This window comes from Ostrea edulis, chromosome 3 (assembly GCF_947568905.1).
Source record: "Ostrea edulis chromosome 3, xbOstEdul1.1, whole genome shotgun sequence".
Classification (NCBI taxonomy): Eukaryota; Metazoa; Mollusca; class Bivalvia; order Ostreida; family Ostreidae; genus Ostrea; species Ostrea edulis.
The window spans coordinates 18,899,109-18,925,811 of NC_079166.1; the positions used below are offsets into that span (position 1 = coordinate 18,899,109).

Genomic DNA, 26,703 nt, shown 5'->3' on the forward strand with positions numbered 1-26,703 from the left:
TTTTTTTTGAATTGCTAAAAATAAGGCATTACTTTCTGTTAATATACACATTGAACACAAAAATATATTTTGTTGAACTAGAGACATTCAGGTTTCTGAATATCAACATAAATGTGCATGAAATTGAGAGAGAAATAATGCGTAGTGATTCTCCTAGGACAAGAAGATGAATTTAACTGGGGTGGATCCAGGGATTTTTGAAGGGGGGGTATACCATGAAAGGTGAAGATAACGAACAGTGATCAATCTCATAACTCCTGTAAGCAATACAAAATAGATAGTTGGGCAAACACGAACCCCTGGACACACCAGAGGTGGGATCAGTTGCCTAGGAGGAATAAGCATCCCCTGTCAACCGGTCATACCCGCCGTGAGCCCTATATCCTGATCAGGTAAACGGAGTTATCCGTAGTCAAAATCAGTGTGCCAAGAATGGTATAACAATCGGTATGAAACACGTCAGACAGCATTTGACCCAATGATAGGTTGTATATAGGAAAATTTGGTTTTTAAGGCATTGTTTTTAATCAGTTTAAGCAAACGTTTCTGATGAAAGGGGGTGTTTCCAGTCCATGGAACCCCCTATGGACCCACCACTGCTTAAAGGGTAATGGATTTCCTTGCTAATCATATATTCTTGTACATTATTAAGAAGAAATCAAAGTACCCCGTGTATCCCAGACTTCTACAGACTACTTTGGTGTCGTCTAAATCCCAATCATCATCGCACACAGTTCCCCATTCGCCATTGTGATACACTTCAAGACGTCCTTCATTTTCTGATTTTCCATTCACAAGTCGAATGTAATCTATTTTCAAAAGATTAAAATGCCTAAATATCAAATACAACATGTCCAATTTGGAGGGAATTAAGTGCAGATCATAGTGTTTCAGGAAAATATGCATATCAGGCTCTTTGTAATTATTCAGCTTAGTTGTGGATTCTTGGAAACCATTACCTTTTGATGAATTTGAACAGATTATTCCCACACTTCCGTTTTCACAGTGCCGCTGGTCATTAATGCTGTGGTCACACTCCAAAATGTGACGCTCTCTTCCGTTGCACGAGACATTATGCATCCAGATATACTCCGTACCAGGTCCAAAACCCTTCTCTGACGGGACGTGTCTACGATTAGAGAAAACATTGCATAAAACACATCTGTACAACGGCAAAGCGTCATCCAAATAAATACTTTCTTTGACGAAGTCTTCAATGAGCAGGTGAAGAAAAGGAACAGTGACAGAATGTCACCCAAGGTAATTGTTACCCTTCTGACGAAGTCTTCAATAATAAATGATAAAAATTAAGAACAGTGATCAATCTTATAAATCGTATAAAGATACAAAATTAAGAGAAGGACAAACTCGGACTCCTGAGCATACCAGATATGGGATCCGGTGCCTTTGACGAAGTCTTTAATGAAAAGGGGAATATAACGAACAGTGCCCAATCTCATAACTCGTATAAGGAATGCAAAATTAGGAGTTGGGCAAACACGGACTAATGGACACACCAGGAATAAGATCAGGTGCCTATGGAAAATAAGCAACCCATATCGACTGAGCCGTATATCTTGCTCAGGTAGACGGAGTAATCCGAAGTCAAAATAAATGTGTAAAGAACGGCTAACAACAGGTATGAATCACGTCAGACAGTATTTCACTTAATGACAGGTTGTATTTGCAAACTAGATTTTTATAAGAAAATTTGCGAAATTAAGACTTTAAAAGAGACTGATGAAAGCCCTGTAATATCAGTTGTCGGCTTCGATTTAAAAATTGATCATACGCAGAAGCTTTTGCATATCGAATGAATTGAGAGATATTATCACCGTATACCAATGATAATTGTGACAGTAGAGAAGCTGAATTCACTCTGCCTGTTACAAAGTCGAGTTGGTAGTATGCCGTTATCTATGTTCAACAAAACGACGAAGTATGAAGCAGATGTGGAAGACTCTACAGTGTCCTTCATCTAGAGTTCACTGGGATATATCGATTCGACAATGAAATAAAAATATTGTTAAAAGATAAAACGTCGTCGATATATCTTCAATGTCGAGATATGGTCACAGGAAGAGATTGTGTCTTTGTAAAAGATAACCCCGTGGGGATCCGGGTTAGAATAGGTCCTCAGTACCCCCTTGCTTGTCGTAAGAGACGACTAAATGGGTCGGTCCTTCGAATTAGACAAAAAAAAACACGAGATCCCGTGTCGCAGCAGGTGTGGCACGATAAAGATCCCTCCCTGCTTAATGGTCATAAGCGCCGAGCATAAGCCTAAATTTTGCAACCCTTCACCGGCAGTGGTGACGTTTCCATATGAGTGAAATATTCTCGAGAGGGACGGGAAACAATATTAAATCAATCAATCGTAAAAGATGCGAAGATTTCGCATCCGAATTGTGCAGAAAGAAATTTACAGCGCAAATATAAGATTTATAATTGGTGGATCTGCATCTTTCTGGTCTTTCCTAATTTCTAAGATATTTCTGCAGCTAATCGCTGATGTGATGATAAGTTTTGTTGCAAATGTTATTTTGGTATTTTTTGCAATGTTATTCTTTCTACTTTGTAAAATGTGATTGACAAAGTGGAAATAACTAAAATAATTAATCTCATATTTCCTATAAAGAATACAAAATTAGGAATAGGGAAAACAGGGACCCCTAGTCACACCAGAGGAGTAAGTATCCTCTGTTGACCGGGCACACACGCCATGCGCCCTACATATTGACCAGGTAAACGGAGTAATCCATAACAAAAAATCAGTATCACCGTGGCCAAACGTCATTTGGATACGACCATTCTTACACACGACACAATAGTGTGTTAACGCAGAGTACAACCAACCCTTACGGCGATTTAATATGGATAGTGTAGATGTCCGTGAGGTGGGGTTAAAAGAGACCCATAGTTTTCTTTATACAGATAATTCTTTTAGAATTCCTTTGCCTATCAGTGACGCAATGAATTCTGGTTCGAATGATATATAGCATTTGGTCAGATCCCCTACCACTTGCTCAAACACTTTAGCAGTTCGAAAATTGCGTGTAATTTGGTCTGTGTCGTTCGTTTTTTCTTCATATTTTCAGTAAACAGAAAAAACCCATCTAAAATCAATTACATCAGTGAAAAAACATCATTACAAATGTATACCATAAACGTCAGAAAAAACTTTGCGATTAGGACGTTTATTAATGATAATCAAAATATAACGTTGGATACAACTATTGTATGAAAGTATGACGTAGGATACAACCATTCCTAATACATTGACAATTTGCAAGGATGTATGCTTTTTAAAATGTCTTTTGTGATGCCATTTGGCATATTCGTTGTTTTTAATATTTGAATGATGACCTTCATTATCTATTATAAGATATACGACGTACATTTGAACTGTTTCAAAGGGGTGAACATTTTGAAGAGGGTTTAGGACTGCAATCTATGTCACTATTTTCAATAGCATGCAAGGTGAAGATAACGAACAGTGAGCAACCTCATAACTCCTACAAGCAATACAAAATAGATAGTTGGGCAAACACGGACCCCTGGGCACACCAGAGGTTGGATCAGTTGCCTAGGAGAAGTAAGCATCCCCTGTCGACCGGTCACACCCGCCGTGAGCCCTATATCCTGATCAGTTAAATGAAAATGATATATCTCTGTAAAACAATTTCAATATTCACTAAGGTTAATGTCATTTAGCAAATTCGTAGTGTAGAAAGTTATAGAGGTCAGTTAAATCAGAAAAAACATTTTCACCATTGCAAAAATACTAGACAAAGTTAGTTAAAGTACATGTATAACAATAGATAGCATAGAATAAATACCCAAAGTATCCTAGACTTTTACAAAGAATGTAGGACTCGGTAGGACTCCATTTGTTACTACATATCCCTCCCCATTTTCCGTTGACGTATATCTCAGGTCTTCCTTCATTATCAGAGCTGCCATTAACAAGGCGTATGACATCTGTAAATTGGGTAGACATCATTACCGATTTTTGTAGAGTTGTTTCGGTAGGTAGCTTTTTAATTCAAATCAAAATGTTCCATTTGTGTTTTATAAATGGTCTTTGCGTTTCCTTTAAGATTCCTTCATTTTGTGAAATAAGGAATTTCAATAGAAGAATCTCTGAATTCTTCCTACTTTATACAGTACTTGTATCATCCATTTACAACGCTAACTCACACATAAATAAACAATACATATGATTAGCAAAAACAAGATATAATTTTCGAACACATGATAATGTAATTAACATATACATGAAAATGAAAAGTAAAATAAGGAACAGTGATCGATCTCATAAATCCCATAAAAAATACAAAATTAAAAGTAAAGTGAACTCGGACCCCATGGACACATCAGAGGTAGAAACAAGTCTCCAGGAGGAGTAAGCATCCTCTGTTGACCGGTCACATCCACCTTTAGCCCTCTATCTTATGTAAAATAATACAATCAGTTGGCATCTAGAAAATTAAGCTGTGTACTTTACGTATTTGGTTGTCGTTCTTATGTCCCCTAAGATGTTTGTTTTTATACATGTAGAGACTGCACTTGGTCTTGGCTCTGGAGCCTTAGTAGCTACGGCCTTATGTATAGATACAAAGGTCAAATCATTCAGCACTTAATCAATTGGCCTATCTATATGACTGAACATTTCTTGAATGAGACGGAAAAAAACCATCCAAACATCCAAACCAAAAAAAAAAAAAGCAGAAACAGGTTATTTTCGCTGAGACTTATGAAAGGTTTCATGTTTTAAAATAATGATGTGTATCCCTAACACAAAATTCTGTTGTAGGAAATTGAAGGAAAGTTGCATTGAATATGTTGTGTTCCTTTTTTCCCCTATGAAGTAGCCAATACTAGTTTTTCATACCGCAGACTAACAATACAAGTCGATGGGAGCTTTTTTGTAATATTTTTGAATATCATACTCTGGATCAATTTCTGTTTGATTTAGTTATGTTGTCGTTCTTACAGGCACTTATATCGCTTGGGGCCTAATTACTGTATATAAGAGTATAGTAATTAGGTCCCAAGCGATATAAGTGCCTGTGGTCGTTCCTACTTTAACATCTTACTTGAAAGAGAAAATAAAATATGATTTCTGAATGGCATTTACTAAAATCTAAAAACTTTTTTCCCCATAATAATAAAACGAATGCAATGTATCATCTGGATATTAAAGAGTAGGATGATGAGCAGACATGAATGAAGGTGACCTTTCAACCTTTGATCAATTATTTCCAGATTTAGTGACGAATAATCAGATAAGGACCTTGTAACACAGTGCGTAATTACTGTATAGGGGATTAATATTTCATTTGAAATGTTCACGTTTTCTTTCGTCTGACACGATTGTGGTTTGGTGAATTCGCAGATTTGTAAGTAGGAAAATGTTGATTTCCATTTTTTTCTACGCATAGTGTAGCAAGAACGACAACTTCATATTAAATATAAGGTAACCCATTATTCTTCTGTGAGAAGTATTTATTAACTAAACAATGCTGATGGACTTCAAATAAAGTATGCTCTAGATTTCGTCACGCATTTGGCAACATGCTTAATAGGCTAATACACGGAAAGCTGATTTTCAAACCCTCCATCGAATCTGCTTTCCAATCTGTGACAAATAACGAGGAACATTGTTTGTTTGCTGCTGCCAATTAAATTGTGTACAAAGTACAACTTTCTGCTGACTCGACGTCTGACTCAGCTCCCGATATAGATCTAAAGTACATCCTTAAAACATAAAAGGTACGACTATGAACAATGTTTATCGGACATGCGAGGGGAAATTTCGCGGTACTGTTCACGTTAGATCTGTGAAACGTTTTGTAATGGAGCTTCGTCAAGTACAGTTTGAATTGACACCTAATGAATAAAGCTATTTGAAAAAAGAAGCTAAAATTAAAGACATAAGTTCCAAACTTATGATAAAATGCATTACGTATCATTAGGTGACCAATGAAAGGTGAAGATAACGTACAGTGATCAATCTCATAATTCCTATAAGTAATAAAAAATAGAGAATTGGACAAACCCCTGAAAATATCAGAGGTGGGATCAGGTGTTTAGGGGAGTAAGCATCCCCTGTTGACCGGTCACACTCGACGTGAGCCCTATATCCTGATCAGGTAAACGGAGTTACCCGTAGTCAAAATCATTGTGCCAAGGGCTCACGTCGAGTGTTGTTAGTTTGCCCATAATATCTACTTTCAACAAAATGGACGACTCTGTGGTGTCTTTTATGTCGAGTTCACTGGTGTTATACCGTGTTATTCATATTATGCGCATCTGGTGCATCAAAATTGGTACCGTATAAGTTTTACATCTACACTGATGCATGTATCGAAACACAAGTTATATTCGTATAATTGAAACCGTTACATGTATCAAAATAACACTTCTTGGCAAATAACTAGCAACTGATATTAGAACCACTATTAATTTCAATAGTAATTTTGTGCATATCATATTTGACATCATTCACTGCCTTATCATTTGCAAACTATGTAGTAATCACATCAAAATGGCTTTCCATATTTCCTATCCTTCAATGACCAATGATGTAATAAGGAGCTTAGTTTAAAACACTTACGACTTGTGCTATCGTGACATAGAACCCCCTCGTCATCTTCATGGGAACAGTGGTTATGTGTATAAAGCTTTCCACACTCTAATAAAGACTTTTCACTTCCATCACATGTTAAATTTGATATCCAAATTCTTCCCAAGCCTTTTCCAAAAACATTATTTCCTGTTAAAGATGATAACCTGAAAAATACTTTGATCTAAAACAGTTTTCTATCCTATGTAAAGCACTCAAACAATATGTAGTTAGACATTAAGATTAATTCAATTTCTATTTATTTTACTTAAGATTTATATCACCTTTATCACCAGCCTTTGCTAGATGACTCACCCGGAATACCCCAAATGTCTGCAGATAATCCTTGCCGAATTTCGGTTCTGTCCACATATGGTTCCCCATTCCTTATTGATGAAAATCTCAACGCGACCTTCATTTTCAGAGCTGCCATTCACAAGTCTCAGTTCATCTACATATATTTCATTTTGTTAATTTAATATAAGTATCACCACTCAATGAACAGTTTCTTGTTGTTCGTATGAAAAAAAAATCTGGCTTTTGAAGTCGAGATAATATTCGAGAAAATTACTGTATTAACTATTTTTGCGGGTTCATGTACGATTTTAATGCTCTACCGTTTACAACAGAACGAATTATTGCATTGCAAGTGAAGATAACAAACAGTGGTAAATAAATCCTATCAAATATACAGAGAGTGAACATGAACCACTAAAAGGTGAGAGAAGGAGCAAGCATCCCCTACTGGTCGTCTAACCCTGCTTTGATCCTTCTATCTTGTTCAGTTACACGGAGTAATCCGTATTCAAAATCAGCATGTAACGAAGGGCATACAATTTGTATGAAACACGTCAGACAGCTTTCAACCTAATGACAAGTAATTTGCAATTAACATCATTATAACGACCACGGAATGTGCAAAAAACTACCTTTAAACAAGGTGACGATATTTGATATAAAAATGTTATGCTTACATGATGATTCATTTGTACAAAGGATTCCTGCAACATTGCTTTTTGGACAGCTAACAGTTCCAATGTTTGGAAAATCACAAAGCCATATAGAGTCTTCATTTCCAGAACAGTCAAGTGTCGAAATAAATATTTTCCTAGTATCGTTCATCGATATTGGATATGACGATATCACGGAATACCTAAAAAATGCAGGATACACCATAATTTATAATCACCAGGATGTACACCCATAGTTCATGTTATAATTTTGAAATCTCTGACAAACAGAGAAGAGAAAATCGAGACTTCACTTACCCTGAGTACCCCAAATCTCGACATACAACACGAGCATCCCAATAATCCCATTCTTCACCACATATGTATCCCCATTGTCCGTCTAAATAGACTTCGACCATTCCTTTTGATTCAGAGACTCCATTGACGATTCTAACTGCAATCATCAACATTGTGTATAGCTTTTTGATATACGTGAAACGTTGTCCCCCCCTCAAGAAATTACGAGAAGTGGATGGTAATGTCTATTACATCAGCAATATTTCGGAGTGAATGTGGTTTAATCTGGAATTTCTTGGGTGGCGCAACAATCTCTATGAAACATGTTTCATGGATATGTGGTCTTTCTGTTAGTGGTACACACACACACACACACGCGAGCACACGCACGCACGGACGCACGGGGATAAATTTGTGTAATTTACATGTTATATGCTCATTTGCAATACTAGTTTCCCCGTGGGGATCCGAGTTAGAATAAATCCTCAGTAACCCTTGCTTATTGTAAAATGCGGTTAAATGTTTTTTTTTCCTGATGAGACCACAAAAATCGGGGTTCCATGTTACAGGTGTGGCACGATAAAGATCCCTCCCTGCTCCAAGACCGCAAGCGCCGAGCATAAGCCTAAATGTTGCAGCCCTTCACCGGCAATGATGAAGTATCGATATGTGTGAAAAATAGGTTAAACAATATACAATGTTAGTCATTAGTATACTGTTGTTTGTATTACGTATCATTTTTGTAATATCATTTGTTTGATCTTGGTTTATTACGTCATTTGTTTTATCACGATAATAAATGGCATGTACACTTAAACTGTTTTGTTATTTCATTAGATACTTTAATGAATATTCAGTAGCACAACTTGACAAACAGAATGTCAGAATTTTTCTCTCATTTGGTTGTTTCAATTTCAAAATTGTTGAGTATAAAAACGCTGTTAGATGTGTAGAAAACCTTGCACTTCAAATCCTTTCCCCCAAAACACGGAACGAGAATCAAAATTTAGAAATCTTTATAATTCTTTGATTCTATAAAACATACTTCTTGCGTTATTTTTAGAGGAATCTCCCCTCCACGTTGCTTTTTACTATCAAACAGAGAAAGTCTCACATTCATTGATAATAGTAAAAGAGAAAAACCATCTCACCTGTAGTTTGATTAGTACAAATGACGCCTGCTGTTTTTCCAGCATGACAACTACGCCCGATCAGATTATGGGGGCAGTCGAGAAGAGATGGTTCGTTTCCCCTACACGCTGAATTACTCAACCAGGTGGATTCACTTCCTCCGAACCAACTCTTTGAAGTTGGAATGTAAAAACTAAATATGACAGTATTTAGATTTAGTTATGTATATCATCCAATCGAACATTAATATTTCAACTATGCTGGTCTGTAAGTAGCAACAAATGTACAAATGAAACCGATGCATTAGAAGGGGGAGACCAAACTAAAAAGAAACCTTATCAATAAGTTGTTGGTAGAATTGGAAAATTTTCAGTGTCATGAAAACAATAACATTGCCTCCTAACAATGGACACGTTCAGAAAATATAAGGGACATGGAGCATTGCTTCGGGACAGGATATACTTCATCTATGTGGGAATCATATAATTTCTGAAATCAACCATAAAATACTGCAAGGAAATACTATTTTGTGTATTTACGTACATCACATCGGTATTTTTTTTCGAAATATGAAGCAGATGTTCAAGACTCTATGATATCACTTATCTCGAGTTTACCGACCGACAGGTGCAAACCAATATGCCCCTTTTCTTTGAAGCATAAATATGAAGGAGATTTTGAAGACTCTGTCATATCGCTTATTTCGAGTTTATTCGAGTTTACTGGGATAAATCGAATCGACATATAGAGGAAAATCAGTATTGTTAATAGATAAAGGTCGGGCATAAATCTAAATGTTGAATTGAAAAACCCCGCAAGAAATCTCCTTATGTCGAAGTTGCCGAATAAATTCAGCCTCTTAGAATATAAAACAAGTTAGGCAATAAAGGAGCACAATTCGTGCCCATGGGAATTCCAACAAACTGTTGGAAGATCTGATGACCAATAACTATATAGATAATGTCACTGAGGAACTTCAGCATCTTTTTAAAATATCAATTTCATAATAATTATACATAGAATCAGTGTGGTATTTAATAAAATAAAATAATTGGGATTAATTACAATTTATGAATATTTATGTTTTCCATTGTTATTGAAGAAGCAGCCAAATGTTATGTCAAAAAGCCTCGTCTTTCGTTGAGAGAAATTGAATGTTTAAGATTTCAACATTGAGTCGATGATTAAAAATAATTGAATGTTTTACTTAACAATGGTGAGTTGATGATAAGGTGAAGATAACTAACAATCATCAATCTCATAACTCCAATAAGGAATGATAAAGACAAATTGTTTTCTTTAACTTTTCAATGCAGAGTTGATGATATAAACAAATTGAGTTTATTATTTATTTTCAATACCGAGTTGTTGTTATAGACAATTAAAAAAAACCTTTTCAATACTGAGTTGGTGATAGTGACAAATTGAGTTTCTTTACTTTTCAATACTGAGTTGATGATACAGAAAAAATAAGGGTTTTTACTTTTAATACTGAGTTTCTAGGATATGTAAACTATCAATTTCAACCATACGTAACACTTGGAGAGACTACCGCCCCTTACTATAATGTTCATCGTGTATGAAACATAGTCTATGAGATAATGAAAGACAAAATCACATGTGTATATTCGAGAACCAAGATTGAATGGAGCTTATGATTTATATAACATTGATATGTTTCTAAGAATATTTCTATATTCTGAATGTAAAGAGATTCAAAACTGGTGCAATGAAAATGATACAGGAGTTGGAATTATGGTAATGTCAATTTCAGAGCATCCCATATGAGTTGATTCCAGTTGAGTACCAAAGAAAAAGTAATCAAGAAGGGAACACAATGCAATGAAAATTGAAAGAATACTTTACCCAGTGTAACCCAGACTTCTGCATACGACTGACGCATCCTCCCTGTCCCAGTTGAAATCACAAACCCCACCCCACTGGTTCTTAACTAGGACTTCAACCCTTCCAGCTCTCTTTGAATTTCCACCAACAAGTCTGACCAAATCTAATTTCATTCGCATAAGAAATAGATAAATGAAAACAACAACCATGACTGACAAATAGTATTTATTGTGATTAAATTACTTAAACCTGTCTAAGAGAAGGATAAAACACAAAAATGTAACAATGGCGGAAATGCTACTTTATCACTGAATACTTGGGTATCAAATGCTTGGAAAGATAAGATCATTTTATGCAGAACTTTTAGATTATGAAAAATACTCATTTAATATATGCCATGTAAAGTAACAGACAGAGGGACAGGAAAAAACCCTATCATTGGTGAAAACCCTATACTGTAAACCCCAGTGCTCTAGTATGTCGTAATCCCGTGGGGGGTCCTGGTTAGAGTGGATCATAAGTACCCCTTTCTTGTCATAAGAATCGACTAAATGGGGGCGATCCTTTGGAAGAGACCACAAAAACCGAGGCCCATGTCATAGCAGATGTGGCACGATAAAGATATCTCCCTGCTCCAAGACCGTAAGCACCGAACATAGGCCTAAATTTTGCAGCCCTTCACTGGCAATGGTGACGTTTCATATGAGTGAAAAATTCTAGGGCGGAACGTTAAGCAATGGTCAATCAATCAATCAATCTATCAATATAGAATGTCTTGCTTTGCAAATGCCTTCAATGCATAGAAAAAAGAAATCTGTGTGAGACATGCAGACCGCTCTCAGTCACGCTTGTCGGCAGTACCAGGCCCACTAACTTTCTATCTAAACTGTGACACCAGACATCACAAAATCGATGTACATGCAAAAACGTCTTTTTCTTATATAAATCATAGTTCGTCCTCAACAAAGTAACTGTAGACATACGCGTTTGATGAGGGGGGATTGAATCGAATGATGCTTATATCAGAGTAATAAAGATAATACAACAATGTTAACTTCAAAGAAGCGTTGATCTACATACCGATTGTTAGGCCGTTATTGGCACACTGATTTTGACTACGGACAACTCCGTTTACCTGATCAGGATATAGGACTCACGGCGGGTGTGACCGGTCGACAGGGGATGCTTACTCCTGCTAGACACCTGATCCCACCCCTGGTGTGTCGAGGGACCGTGTTTGCCCAACTATTTATCTTGTATTGCTTATAGGAGTTATGATATTAATCACTGTTCGTTATCTTCACATTTCATATATATATACTCAAACATTCCCGTGGGGATCCAGGTTAGAATAGGTCCTCAGTACCCCTTCCTTGTTGTAGAAGGCGACTAAATGGGGCGGCCTTTCGGATGAGACTGTAAAACCGAGTCCCGTGTCACAGCGGGTGTGGCACGATAAAGATGCCTCCCAGCTCAAAGGCCGTAAGCGCCGAGCATAGGCCAAAATTTTGCAGTCCTTCACCGGCAGTGGTGACGTCTGCATATGAGTGAAAGATTCTCGAGAGGGACGTAAAACAATATTCCAGCAATCAATCATACACAAGCACACGGGAGACATACGCAGGTTTTTTACGTTGGGGGTACATTTCTCAACTCGACTGTGTCCATTTTGATACAGGAAAGTTTACTCGTACGTTGATTGGGCAATTTTCAAATTTCCATTGGTCACTCAGAAACCGTGATATCAAAAACAAGGTGTGAAATGATTCTAGAACCGTATCGAACGGAAGGAGACCGGGAATAAATCGAACATCGAATCGAGACCACTATATCGCGATTCAGCTGCATCGCGATATATCGTTTCACCCCTAGTGTGAATGAGCATAGGCCCCCACTTTTACAATATACATATCAATTGATAGAAGCCCAGATAACTCTCTAACAAAGAAACTTATGTTTCGAGGTGCCGATTCTTGTTTTCTTTTTCGCTGATATTGAAAGAATACTGATCAAAGTTTAAGACAGAACAGAGTGTACTGACAACATTTTCATATATTAGGGGAGAAAACGAAGACCATAGTCTTGAAGAATTACTGGATAAATGGAACCCAAAGACATTGCTTCATGGTATCAGAATAGCATGGTACCTACTATCGGTTTGAAAGGAACTTACTGTTTGTAGCATTCATGCAGACTATTCCGACGTCACGAGAATGATGGCAGGCGTTCTTCCCATATCGAGATTGACTGCACTGAAGGACTGACAATTCACCTCCATAACAGCGAAGGTTATTCAGCCATACTGTACCCCTACCTTGTCCAAACACACTGCTATCGGCGCCTAAACCATGCCTAAAATAGTATAAATACAAACACACTGCTATCGGCGCCTAAACCACGCCTAAAATAGTATAAATACAAGCACACTGCTATCGGCGCCTAACTATGCCTGAAATAGTATAAATACAAACACACTGCTATCGGCGCCTAAACCATGCCTAAAATAGTATAAATACAATTACGTAGGCGCTGAAACCTCGACTAAAGTATTGAAAACACAACAAACATAGTCCCCTTAACGGTTCCTAAACTCTTAAAGAGTGGGTATTTTAAACATCTTCACCTTGCATAGTATTTCATATGTGATGAATATTCATGACCATACATAACAAATTTATAAAAGTTTGTAAACAAACAGTTCTGGTAGAATGGTTTTGAAGTTTTTCATACAATTCTGCTGAAAACAAAGTATCCGATTCTCTGTTCCCTAAAGGATAAACAAAGATCTTAACAGCTAACATCTCATATATCTGAAAACTCCCTGAAATCAAGTTTTATTCATAGTTGCATTTGTTTTAAAGTTAAATGTCTGAGATGTGGGCAGGGAATTAGTCCATATTCCGGTTAAAAATCCCAAACAAAAACATCCCCGTTACATTTGTATACTATGCGATATAGATATGAGAAAGAGAAAGATGACTGTCACATCATGTATCAAATTACCAAACTTACTGTCCATAATCGAGGGAGTTGCATAAAACCTTTGCATCAAGTGTATCGAATGATGTATCACACACGGTGCCCCACTGACCATTTAGATACACCTCCACTCTGCCCTCTGTAGGAGATTTTCCACCAACTAAACGGATCGGTGAATCTAGAAAAGTATCGTAGTTAATAAAATTTCATGTGCACATTTTTAAATATCACATTTATATAATTAAATATCACATGTTTATTACTTAATATCACGTATTTATTCTTAGATATTACTTGCATATTGTTAAAGATGATATATATACTTTTAGATAAGAAAGTTGATGGTACAGGGATTTCGACAGTCTGGATTGAAGTAAGCATTTCGCAAATTCTATGGTCGTTATAACGACCTAGTTCGTCAATACAACCTCGCATTGGGTCAAATGCTGTCTGACGTGTTTCATACCGATTGTTAAGCTAGCTGTTCTTGGCACACTGATTTTGACTGCGGTAACTCCGTTTACCTGATCGGGATATAGGACTCACGACGGGTGTGACCGGTCAACAGGGGATGCTTACCCCTCCTAGGCACCTGATCCCACCTCTGCTGTGTCCAGGGGTCCGTGTTTGCCCAACTATCTATTTTGTATTGCTTATAGGAGTTATGAGATTGATCACTGTTCGTTATCTTCACCTTGCATAAGAAAATATCTACCCAGGCTTTGCTGATTGCATCTTCGTACAGTATGTTAGAATTCACACACACACACACACACACACACACACACACACACACACACACACACACATATATATAGTTGTACCTTCAAAACATTTCACACCAGCGGCCTTCGAGGACCAGCAAATAAAGGATGAAGGGCTTGAATGTTTACATTTCCAGAAGCTGCTTTCAGTCCCATTGCAGCGTACGTTTCCAAGTACAACTGATCCTGTTCCCTCTCCAAAGTTTACATCGTAAGCTGCATTCCTAAAGAACAGTATTCATTACGGTGTAATTTACAAATACAATCTGTCAATACGTCAAAAGCTCTCTGACATGTTTCATACCATTTGTTAGGCCTTTTTCTATAAACTGATTTTTACTACAGATTGTTCCGGTTACCTATAGACGGATGTAACAGGTCAACATGAGATACTTACTCCTCCTAGGCATCTGATACCACCTCTGTTGTGTTCAGAATCTGAGTGTGTCCTACTCTAAATCAGGTATTCTTTATATGCAGTATGAGTGATCACTGTTATTTTTACTTTTTCATTTAACATATACAAATATCACGTGATTTTGGCTTTAGAAATATTTTTCAGATTTTTAGTTTAAAATATTAGAGGTTTATTTCATGACGCAATCTAAACCCAAACTAACCATTTCATAATCCTACCCACAGTATGACTTAATTGTTTTATATCAATGATATTGAAGAAACACTATAGTTTTATGCCAAAGTTTATCAAAATAGACAGTGAAGGTTTAAATTTGAGAGAGAGAGAACACTCACTTATTTGTATCTACTTTAGACTATCCTCCATTGGATAATTGTAAAAACCAATACAACCACATTGTTTTCTTCCTGATTCAGGACGGTTGTAAAAGTAAGCGTTTTCTGTTTAGTGATTTTCTGTGATAAAAGTGAATTACATAGCAAACGAAAGTGAAGGAACTAAAAATGACGGAAGTAAAATAATGCTTTTAATAAATACACAGGGATTTTATACTTAATTGGATATAGCATACCCTAGTAATCCAAATGCACGACACACAACTGAGGCGTCCTGGTCACCCCAGCCGTCATCACACACTGTCCCCCACTCTCCGTCTTTATGTACTTCCACTCGACCCCCTCTCCACGATTTTCCATTCACAAGCCGAATTCCATCTAAACAAGTGAACAATGAGCCATTAGATTTATTCAAACAGCACCATGACAGAAAAGTACATAACCATCAAAAAATGTTTCACATCAAGGAGTACATCGGTTGTGATGCCTAATTTAAATAGATTGAAGGGTCTTGTAAAAAATAAATAAGGTTTGTAAAATTCCATTGACTTTCATCTTCCTTATGATAAAAATGTTTTAGTTAAAGGTGATTTATATTGACCTATGTGGGTTTTCCACATTTATGGGCAATGGAGGGTACATCTAACCTGTTGTTTGTGTAACATGTTTCATACAAATTGTTAGTTCGTTATTTACATACTAATATTTACTGTGGATCACTCCATTTACCAGTGTAAGATAGAGGGCTCACAGCGGGTGTCAAAAGGGGAAAGTTACTCCCCCTATGCATCTATTCCTACCTCTGGTATAGTCATGGGGTCAGTGTAAGCCTAACTTTTCACTCTGTATTCTTTGAGTGATATTATTGGCAAACTAACAACTCAATTCTATGACAAACGGGATGATTTCAGCTTTTCCATCGTATACTTCCCATATTTATGTAGCAATATTCCATAATCATCTGTATATGGTGTTTATATATCTCAAATGATTCGATACGCTATAGCTTGTTCTGCGTATGGCAAGCTTTTAAATCGAGGTAAGCTACTGATAAACAAGTTGATGGTGCAGGAGTTTCAACACTCTCTTTTAAAGTCAGCATTTTGCCAATTCTATGGTCGTAATAACGAATTAGTTTGCCAATACAACCTATCATTGGGTCAAATGCTGTTAGACCGTTTTGGCACACTGATTTTGACTATGGATAACTCCATTTACCTGATCAGGATATAGTGGGATACTTACTCCCACCAAGCACCTGATTCCACCTCTGGTGTGTCCAGAGGTCCGTGTTTGCCCCACTTTTTATTCTATATTCCTTTTAAGAATTATGAGATTGATCACTATTCATTATCTTCACCTTTTATTCACGAGATTGATCATTGTTCGTTATGCCCTCTTTTAATCTGTGCATATGGAAAATTGACAAAGTTATCGTCTGCCTTAAAGACTAAATTTTAAGTTAACACACCCAAATTGTAAGGCCGCTTGTCAATCAAACACTTCACAATTGATCTCAGGGGGAGTGACATCCACAGGAACTGTTGTCTGGAGCTACCCCAGAGGTGTTTGATAACAATAACGGTCAGTAACTACTGGCATTCATTAGATCTTGAGGATGCCTTGTATTTTAGAGTTTTAATAGCATTGACCACTCCACAACTAGCATTTTCTCAATTCGATTGTTTTTAAAAAGACCCCTGAACAATGCAACTTTAATATAGAACTGTAATTGTAATTTCCCCTATATATACATGTATCAAAATTACACAACCAGAAATCAAACAAAAATTTGCGAATTAATTTCCAAAACTTGTAACTTATTGAAATAATTTATATCATCAATTTATGATACCTTTCTATTTATATGGTGGACCGTTAGTTCCCGAGGGTCTCTACAGCCCAGTAGCTAAGTACTTCGTTACTAGCTTGAAAATACGGATGTATATTTATTTGCTGTTATAAAAGTTAGAAATTCATTTCAAAATTAAGGATTATCTTCCTCATGCATAGCTCTTATCCTTGGACGAATTTGGTTTCATTTTTTTTTGGCACGCTGGTTTTGGCTATATTTAGCTCTAAAACTTTATAGTTATTTCGGATTTCAAACATTTCGGTTGAGCATCACTGAAGAGACATTATTTGTCGAAATGCGCATCTGGTGCAACAAAATTGGTACCGTATAAGTTTTATATATAAGAAATTATTCGTTGAGTCAATGACTGAGGGTAATCTTGAGAGAGAGGAAGAGGGGATGGGTGTAGACTGTGTTTCAGCTACCCTTAGGAATACAACCATTATTAAAACCCTATGACCACAGAAACTCTGCGGAGGGCCCTGAGACAGGTTCTATGTATATCAAAACTATACACAACACCCTGATATATTGGTGTGGGTAAATTCCAGGTAAATAAAAATGACCATAGATGAACTCCGCCCACATCCAGTGATCCGTGAAGAAACTGTACGGTATTTTTGTTGGGTATTTAAGGGAGAAAGGTTCGGCATTTTTATTTGAAGAAAGGTAATTGTTTAAATGAAAGGTTAAGATAACGAACAGTGATCAAACTCATAATCTTATTAGGAATTCGCCCTATATCTTGATCAGATAAACGGACTAATGCATAGTCAATCATAATTGGAAAAGTATTGACGCTTGTGCAATCATCAATATTCGTGGGTGTTTAATTTTTGTGGATTTGTGGGGACCCCTGTTCCAAGAATTTCAAACCCCAACGAGATATGTAATGTACATTATATTTCAAGGTACTGCAATCAGATGCATGAAATTACGTTCTAAAGAAACTAATAGATCTCGACAATGCACGAAAATTAACCCCCATTGAATTTAAGCAATTCCACAGCATTCTTGAAGCATTATGCTTCACAGTGGTCAACGATATGAATGTTGTTCTTACCGTCGGTACATCTAACACCAGCATCGTTGCTGTGGGAACACCTGTGTTTGCCTTTGTACCCACACTTTTTGATTGAATACTCGCGTCCAGAACAATTGACAGATGACATCCATATAGGCCCCGTGCCTTCACCAAATGTAGCATTTAATAAAGGAATGGTATGTCTGAAAGGGAAAGGAAATTATATCTTATCAAAATGTTTGTATAGGAGAGAAAGACAACGGTCACTATATTTCAATCTCAAATAAAAATGAAGAATTTGTTCAGTGACTAAATAGTACAATCGTTCGATTTGGGATTAAGACGTCATTGAATGGAACGCCGTTTGTGCTTTGGTGGCATCTGACCTAAGACGTAAAAATAGACAGTGAGTGCTTCGTCGCAAAATATTTGGCATGGATAAGTAAAAGTCGCCAGTATGTTTAACCTTAAACCCAACATTCCATGTTACGACTAGCGACAGCACTATATAAATCCCTCACTGCTACGACCTATAAACTCATCCATAGGTCAATCGTTTTGAAGTTTCACCTGAAGCTATTGATGCCTCTACAGTAGTGAAAAATTGTCTAATGAGAAAATGAAGATAAACGAAGCAAAGAGAACTTTTTAGAATGTGGATGTGTTTTGTATTGTATATAGTATAATATTGCATAATGATAACATTGTTTGAAAATACACATCATAATAATAAGTGTTGGTGCTGTTATGTTTCTTCGTGAATATAGATGTTTTAATAAGGGATATAAAGTGTGTGGTGAGGGTTTGTATATCGCGTCGCTGAGGTACAGATGTATCGTTTATAAGTAATATTGATATTGATTAATAGTCGTCTAAATTGTGTTTTCTATTAATACGATTTAATTCTAACTTCTGTCATGTGTAATGGGATCTGAATTCAAATGTATCATTTCATTAGAAACATTGGTACGTTGTAAAATTTCCTCTATGTCTAAATGTATAATCTTAAAGAGAAACTTGTGATACAATATGCACATTTTGAAATATAGGGAAATAGAAAATCACCCGATGAAGCCTAGACTCTGACAAACCACTCGAGCGTCAATCACATCCCAGCCCTCGTCACACACGGTCCCCCATTGTCCATTCATATAGACTTCTAATCGTCCTTCTTTTTCTGAAACTCCTCCAACGAGTCTGAATGGATATTCTAAAATATCGCATATAATATATCCAACAAAGAACAGAAACAAGGAAAAATAGCCTTCATTTATCTAAAGCATTTATTATCTATGTACCACATTTTTCAGTTAAGATCTTGAAAGCATGTGTTAAGTGCTCTGTTCCACTAGAGAGATAACTCGCATTTCGCATCTGATACCATTTCTGTCGTGTATAGTGGTCCAGCTTTGTCCTTCCTTTCAATTTGTATTTTTTCTTTTTTTTTTATCAGAGGGATAACGGCGGGCATTACAGGTCAACAGTAGATTAATACTCATCCAAGCTACCTGATCCCACGACTGGTGTACCCAGATGTTCGTGTTTCCTCTATTCCTGTTTTAGTATTGTTTATGGAATTTTTCGTTATCTTTACTTAATCCTTGAACTGATGATTTATGTAAGTTTGGGTGGCAATCAGGCTGATATTGACAATCGAAATATTGCAAATTGAAAGATATAACGTATTTTTTCTTCACCTGTCGAGCATATCAATATATATTTATTTCTAAAGAAATAGGTGAATCACTTTATAAGCAAAATGGAAAGAAATATCACATTAATGTTTCAACCTTTCATAATAACTGGAAAATGAAATGAAACGCAGAGTGTGGATACTGCGCTTTTCAGAATAGAATGACTGAAATAAAGCAGTCCCAAATCTTTTTTACTCGTAACATGTTCTATAATTGGCAATACTTTTCGAGTAGAATAATATATCGATGATGGATAGTTTTGATATAGCATATCAGAAAGATGTAACACGGTGTTAGACTGCAGGCTATCTTACCAAAGACAGTGACATTGCATTCATTATTGTTGTCATTTAACTTTCTTTCTTGTCCCTCTTCACATGTGTTTCCTGCATTGATATCAGACTTCTTCAAATTTTCATCAGATTCCTGAATTCTTATCAGTGAAAGCTGCTTCAGAGAGTTTTCTATGAAAACTTCCCTGTTCAAATTATTCGTGGAAGGAAATCTCTCTAAAAACTCGTGTTCATCTATCAACGGTTGGCAGTCTATAGACAATGAGAAATACAGGAGTGCTGCTACGGCATACATAGCCCTGAAAATATCATCTAGAATGGATATCATGTTCATCATGATCATTATGATCATCATCATCATCGTCGTCGTCGTCATCATCATCATCAACAATAACAACATTTTTATCATCAAACTACATTTACAATTAAGAAGGGGTAAAGAACTTGACAGACTTAAGATCATTAAACTCAAATTTGAGTAATAGGAACCATAGGTTCTAACAGTCTTATCATGAAATCTTTTTACATCGAATGTTCGTCAATATTTGCACTATCTTTATATGTCAGAAAGTATCCATATCAAAATATACATATATATAGAAAGTGTTCGTACTTATTAATTGAATTATTTTTTTCTATTTGATTGAAATTTCTCAAATCATAACAATTTATAATGTTATGTATCAAATTTACTATTTGCTTGTTTGTGACAATTTACATAGATGCTTTGAGACAAAATCAAACATACTAAAGAATACCCATTTTCATTGGAAAATGCATTTTGTTTAGGCTGTTTTGTTTTGGCACCTGATCCCACTTCTGGGATAGTAAGGGGTCTGTGTTTATCCAACTCCTTATTTTGTATTGTAGGAGTTAAGAGATTGAGCACTGCTTACCTTTAATTTCTATCGACATAGCAAAAAGTTACGTCTTTCTTGAACTTATTCTCAGATTTGTTTTAAAGACATAACAAACCTATTCAAATTTATATTTTCTGTTTTCATAATTGACCACGTGTTTCTTTTCCTGGACAGAATACTAGCGAATGATACCACTGCGTACGTTCCGATACGCTGAGTGGAAACTTTTTATTTTTTCTTATCACAACGCTTCTCTCAATTTTCAAGCAACTTTCTTCATTCTTGAATGTTGAAATAAGTATTGATAGATTGATTGCAAAAATCAGCACACAGGGAAATTTCATGGATTATATCATTTGCATTCTAAATCATAGGACACTTGGGACATAATGTCATTGGGATTTGAAACACAATATCAAATTTGTAAACAAATTAATAGTAATAAAATGTCTGAATTGATAAAATATGTATTTTTCTGATATATCAGAAACAGTTCTAATTTCCTACCATATCCAAACTCAACATGAATGGTATGCCCACTTAGGAAAACTGCTCTGAATTAAAATGTTCCACATTCTGGACATTGTAGACTTAATTGGGTATGGACACGATTTTAACTGAATATTTTCAAATTCTATTTTCCCGTTTTCAATATTTACAATGCTTAAATAAGGTAATTATATTCAAAAAAATTTGAATGTCTTGTGTTGAGTTACAAGCGAAATATAGCACTCACAACTTGTAATTTGAAAAATCTGCTTTAAACGAAACGTTTACTAGCATATTTAACCTATGTAACCATACACAAGGTACGCGCATTGTTTACATAACAAAACATTGTGAGCTCTGTATCTCTCTTGTAACTCAACAACTGACATTCAAAGTTTGCTGACCATTAAAAATACTTTAGTTAAGCATTGTAAAAATAAAAACAGACAAATACAATGTGAAAATGTCAGCTCAAATCTTGTTCACACCCTTCTAATATCTTTTAAATTTTTTTTATATAGGGTCAATCTAATTAGACGATTGTTAATGAAAAAGTGAAGATAACGATCATTGAACAATCTCATAACTCGCATATAAATACTATTCTAATGATAAGGTATAAAAATTGTAATGAAGTAACACGAAAATTGTACACAGAACATACAAAACACATCGAAAATTGTTAAACGTAACCACAATAGAAAAAATGACTGTGATAAGATACAAATGAAGAATTGAAAAAAAAATATTTTGAATATTTCGTATCAAATCGATTAAAAACAATATGGTTTATTATAAACTTGGCGATTTTGAGTCAAAGTAATTTGTTTGACTTTGATATAGATTAAAGAAAGTACAATTTTCTATATCCTACAATTGTTGGAATTATCAGAAGCTTACGAATTAATAGAAAATACTTACGCAGCCATTGAAACTCGGATATTCTGGGATCGATCTTCCTGTTATTGATTAGTTTCTCCTATAAATTTAGCTCACATAAGTCACATGCCATTGTGATCTTATCCAAGCAAAACTTTTCCTGCATATTATATATCTATGCTTTACGCAGCTCAGTTAATGTTATCCGGGGAAAATGACAGTGCTGTTATAAGTAGTATAGCTGTGCACTTTACACCATATGACGTCACAATGAAAAAGTACATCACCACGTGCAGGTTCTTATAGTTGTATCGCGGGGAAAGAGTCAAAATATGTTGTCGTTATCAATTACCGTTATCAAGTATAATTTGTATACGTGAAAAGTTTTCTTGTCAAATGCTTGCCAAATAATCATATAACCAAATAATCACTGTTCGTTATCTTCATCTTGCATATTATTCCTTCATGATAACAAATCACTCTCCATTTTTAATATATAGTATACGCAAAGGTGATATTAATATATTGTGACTTTGAAATCGCCCCTAATCTGAATGACTGATGCGTTTAAAAATTCACTGATGTGCATAAATAATTTCATTGTATATAAACAATAGCAAAGTTCAGGCACAGAAGCTAAAACCAGCAATATGATTTTTTCTGAGATATATTTTAGATAGCTTTATGCTTTTGAAAAGTACAGGTAGTTGTTAGGCCGTTTTTGGCACACTGATTTTGACTACAGATAACTCCGTTTACCTGGTCAAGATCTAGGTTTCACGGCGGGTGTGACCGGACGACAGGATATGTTTACCCTTCCTAGGCACCTGATCATACCTTTGGCTTCACAACTCTCTATTTTGTATTGCTTATAGTTATGAGTTTGATCACTGTTCGTTATCTTCACCATTCATCTCACATGCTTGTAAGTTTAGCAAGTCAACATTTAGTCTAATATCCCGAATGAATGTTAGAAGAAGAAAATATATACAATTACAGTCTTCGCGTAATACATGTATGTAGGAACTATTTTTGAAAACGAATAGCATCTAATCTTCTTCATAAATTGAAAAAGGAAATATTCATTTATTCTGATCAGCGGTTGAAGAATTACTTTTTCTGAATACCACTCTGTTTCCACGTACAAGTACTCTGAAGTTGATATTCTTCTCCATCGTCTTCGTATTTGTGTAGCAATATTCTATTATCATCTGCATGTGGTGTTTATATCTCTGAACTGATTCGACACGTAAGAGCATGTGCTGTGTATGGTATGTTCCCAAATCGAGGCAGGCTACTGACAAATAAGTTGATGTTACAGGGGTTTCAACAGTGGCGTATAAAGTCGGCATTTCTCAAATTCGGTAGTATTTCTAACATTTCCTTGGGTCAAATGCTGTCTGACATGTTTCATACCCATTATTAGATCGTTCTTTATACACTGATTTTGAGTATGGATTACTCCGTTTACCTGGGGATGCTTGCTCCTTTTGTGCACCTGCTCCCACCTCTGGTAGACAGGGACCGTGGTTACCCTTGTCTAAATCTTGTATTTGAGTCAGAGATTAATCACTGTTACCTTCTGCTTTTCATTACAATGATGCTGAAGTACCTCATTGACAATATATTTGTGGTCTTTGGTGATCAGGGCTTCCAACAGTCTGTTGGAATTCCCATGAGCACAAATTGTGGTGCTTTTTTAGATGACATGTTTCTTGTATTTCAACGAGACAGAATTGATTCAAAAGAAGAATAAACCTTGTTGTTGTCTTTAACTCGACATTTAGATATGTGAACGACGTTTTTTAGATTAACAATCAATTCTATAACTCGATAAAGAAGACACCAGAGATTCTTCCACATCTGCCTCTAAATTAGATTTATATTGAAAATAGTTGTCAACAGCAAACAAAAAACTCAACGTGATGACAAACAGAATGATTTCAACTTCTCCTACGTCAATTTATCACATTGATGTAATCATATTCCATTATCCCCTTCATATGGTGTATATGTTTCTCAACTGATTCGATATACAAGAACCCTTTCTTCGTATGGTTAGTTTTAAATCGGGACAGGCTACTGACAAAGAAGTTGATGGTACAGGGATTTGAACAGTCTCGTTTAAAGTCAGCATTTAGCAAACTTCATGGTCCAAATAACAATCTAGTCAAATGTTGTCTGACTTGTTTTATATAGATTGTTAGGCCGTTCTTGGCAGTCATTCTGACTACGGATAACTCTGTTTATCTGATCAAGTTATAGGGCTCACGGCGTATGTGACCGGTCGACGGATGATGCTTACTCCTCTTAGGCTGGAAGTTTTTATTACAGCTTATTACAGTTGTTATTACAACTTTTTACCGTAGTAAATCAAAGCATACGATTTCTACAATATTCAACTACAGTAATCAACTTTTTACTGTAGCAAATTAAAATATCGGCGTTTATAATACAAATAAAACATTTTATATATCAATTATCGATTATCGAACATCACAAAATCGGTTTAGGGCATCATATTTCGTTTTATTCAAATAGGTCAAAGTATTGATTTTTTTTCATGGAATATCAAAATATAAAGATTTTGCATCAGTTGACATTGTTGATAAAGTATTTAACATTGGTAACATTTTTTTCTGTTTTGGATACACAAAATTTCATGTCCCGTGGGGATCCGGGTTATAACAGTTCCTCAGTACCTCTTGCTTGTAGTAAGAGGCGGCTAAATGGGGCGGTCCTTCGGATGGGATCGCAAAACCGAGGTCCCGTGTCACAGCAGGAGTGACACGATAATGATCACCCCCTGATCAATTACCATAAGTGCCGAACATAGGGTTGAATTTTGCAGCCCTTCACCGGCATTGATGACGTCTTCATCCGAGTGAAAGATTCTCGAGCGAGACGTTAAACAAAATACAGTCAATCAATTAATCACACAATTTAGTTGCATGTTTTGAGCTAACTCGTACAATACATTTATTTGCCAAAGAAAGATAAACTACAGGGTTGCATTATGAAAAATTATACAGTATGCAGTATACTTTTATAACGAATTCACGATTATTGCAAAATTATATGTATTCCCTATGAGGGGAAAATAACGAAACTTGGTACAATGTTTGCTGAAGAGAGAAACCCAAGGATTGCATTATGAAACATCATACAGTATAATATGCTTATAGCGAACACGCTTATAACGAATTTACGATTACTGAAAAATTATACATATTACCCATGAGAGGAAAATAACGAAACTCGTATTGGACGTAACAAAGTTTGGTGATAATGAGCATTTTTTTCGCGGACCCGAAGTTTCGCTATGACCGTGCTTTATCGTATATTTCTCTTCTTGATAAGCATTACTGTTCTTCAGAATGAGGAAAATTCTTACGATGCTAAATAGACTACCCCAACATACTCCATCTTTTATAAGATAAGTAGAGACTACTTTCAAGAAGTAAAAAAGTGTTTGTTTTATTTCCCACTCGAAGTCTTTCAGTCGCATGAGATGCAATAAACAGCATATATCAAAGGCCTAAATATACTAAAGACAAAAATAAATCAGCAGCTCGGCTTTTTCCGTGTACATGTACATATATTGTATGCCAAACAGGATAAAAGATATAAAAAAATCGTAATAAATAAAAAAAAAAAAACAAACTGTGAAGATAACAAACAGTGAGTAATGAACAAGTGAATATAGCAAACATTGATTAATGAATAAGTGAAGATAACAAACTGTGATCAATTTCATAAATTTAGAGCATGGCAAACACGGGAATATGGACATGTCAGAGATGGAATCAGGTGTTTAGGTGGAGTAAGCATCCCCTGGTAATCGGTCACATCCGCTTTTAGCTCAATATCTTAATCAGGTAAACGGGGTAATCCGTAGTCAAAAGAAGTACGTAAGAAGGGAATGATTTTTGGTTTGAAACAAGCCAAAGAACATTTGACCTAACGAAAGTTGTATCTGCAAGTAAGATAATTATAACTATCATAAAATTTTCGAAATGATGACTTTAAAAACCCTGTAACATCAACTTATTTGTCACTATCGTACCTCGCTTGAAAGATATATCAAATGCAGAATATGCTCTCGTATATGAATTATTTTTAGAAACAAAACTCATTTGTAAGTAGGAACGGAATTATTTCACTCATGAGAATTAAAAAGTCTGAAAACGTATGACATAAATAATTATCAGCCTGCAAAGGAAATATCTTATATCAGTCCATATAAATAAACAAATATAACC

The 26,703-nt window shown here is 35.8% G+C and overlaps 1 protein-coding gene across 1 annotated transcript in view; it reads right to left on the reverse strand.

Moving 5' to 3' along the window:
- The window catches only part of LOC125674606 (deleted in malignant brain tumors 1 protein-like), a 63,162-nt gene that overhangs the window by 1,484 nt on the left and 34,975 nt on the right, over positions 1-26,703 (reverse strand). Inside the window, exons 21-37 of the mRNA XM_056160790.1 lie at positions 22,484-22,521; positions 20,235-20,512; positions 19,292-19,436; positions 18,266-18,429; positions 15,584-15,725; positions 14,655-14,818; positions 13,864-14,008; positions 13,025-13,203; positions 10,873-11,014; positions 9,027-9,199; positions 7,897-8,032; positions 7,603-7,781; positions 6,944-7,079; positions 6,620-6,795; positions 3,840-3,981; positions 960-1,129; positions 668-809 (exon numbers count right to left, since the gene is read on the reverse strand). Of these exons, the coding sequence (XP_056016765.1) occupies positions 668-809; positions 960-1,129; positions 3,840-3,981; positions 6,620-6,795; positions 6,944-7,079; positions 7,603-7,781; positions 7,897-8,032; positions 9,027-9,199; positions 10,873-11,014; positions 13,025-13,203; positions 13,864-14,008; positions 14,655-14,818; positions 15,584-15,725; positions 18,266-18,429; positions 19,292-19,436; positions 20,235-20,512; positions 22,484-22,521 (2,651 nt within the window). The remainder of the gene's footprint in view (positions 1-667; positions 810-959; positions 1,130-3,839; positions 3,982-6,619; positions 6,796-6,943; positions 7,080-7,602; positions 7,782-7,896; positions 8,033-9,026; positions 9,200-10,872; positions 11,015-13,024; positions 13,204-13,863; positions 14,009-14,654; positions 14,819-15,583; positions 15,726-18,265; positions 18,430-19,291; positions 19,437-20,234; positions 20,513-22,483; positions 22,522-26,703) is intronic.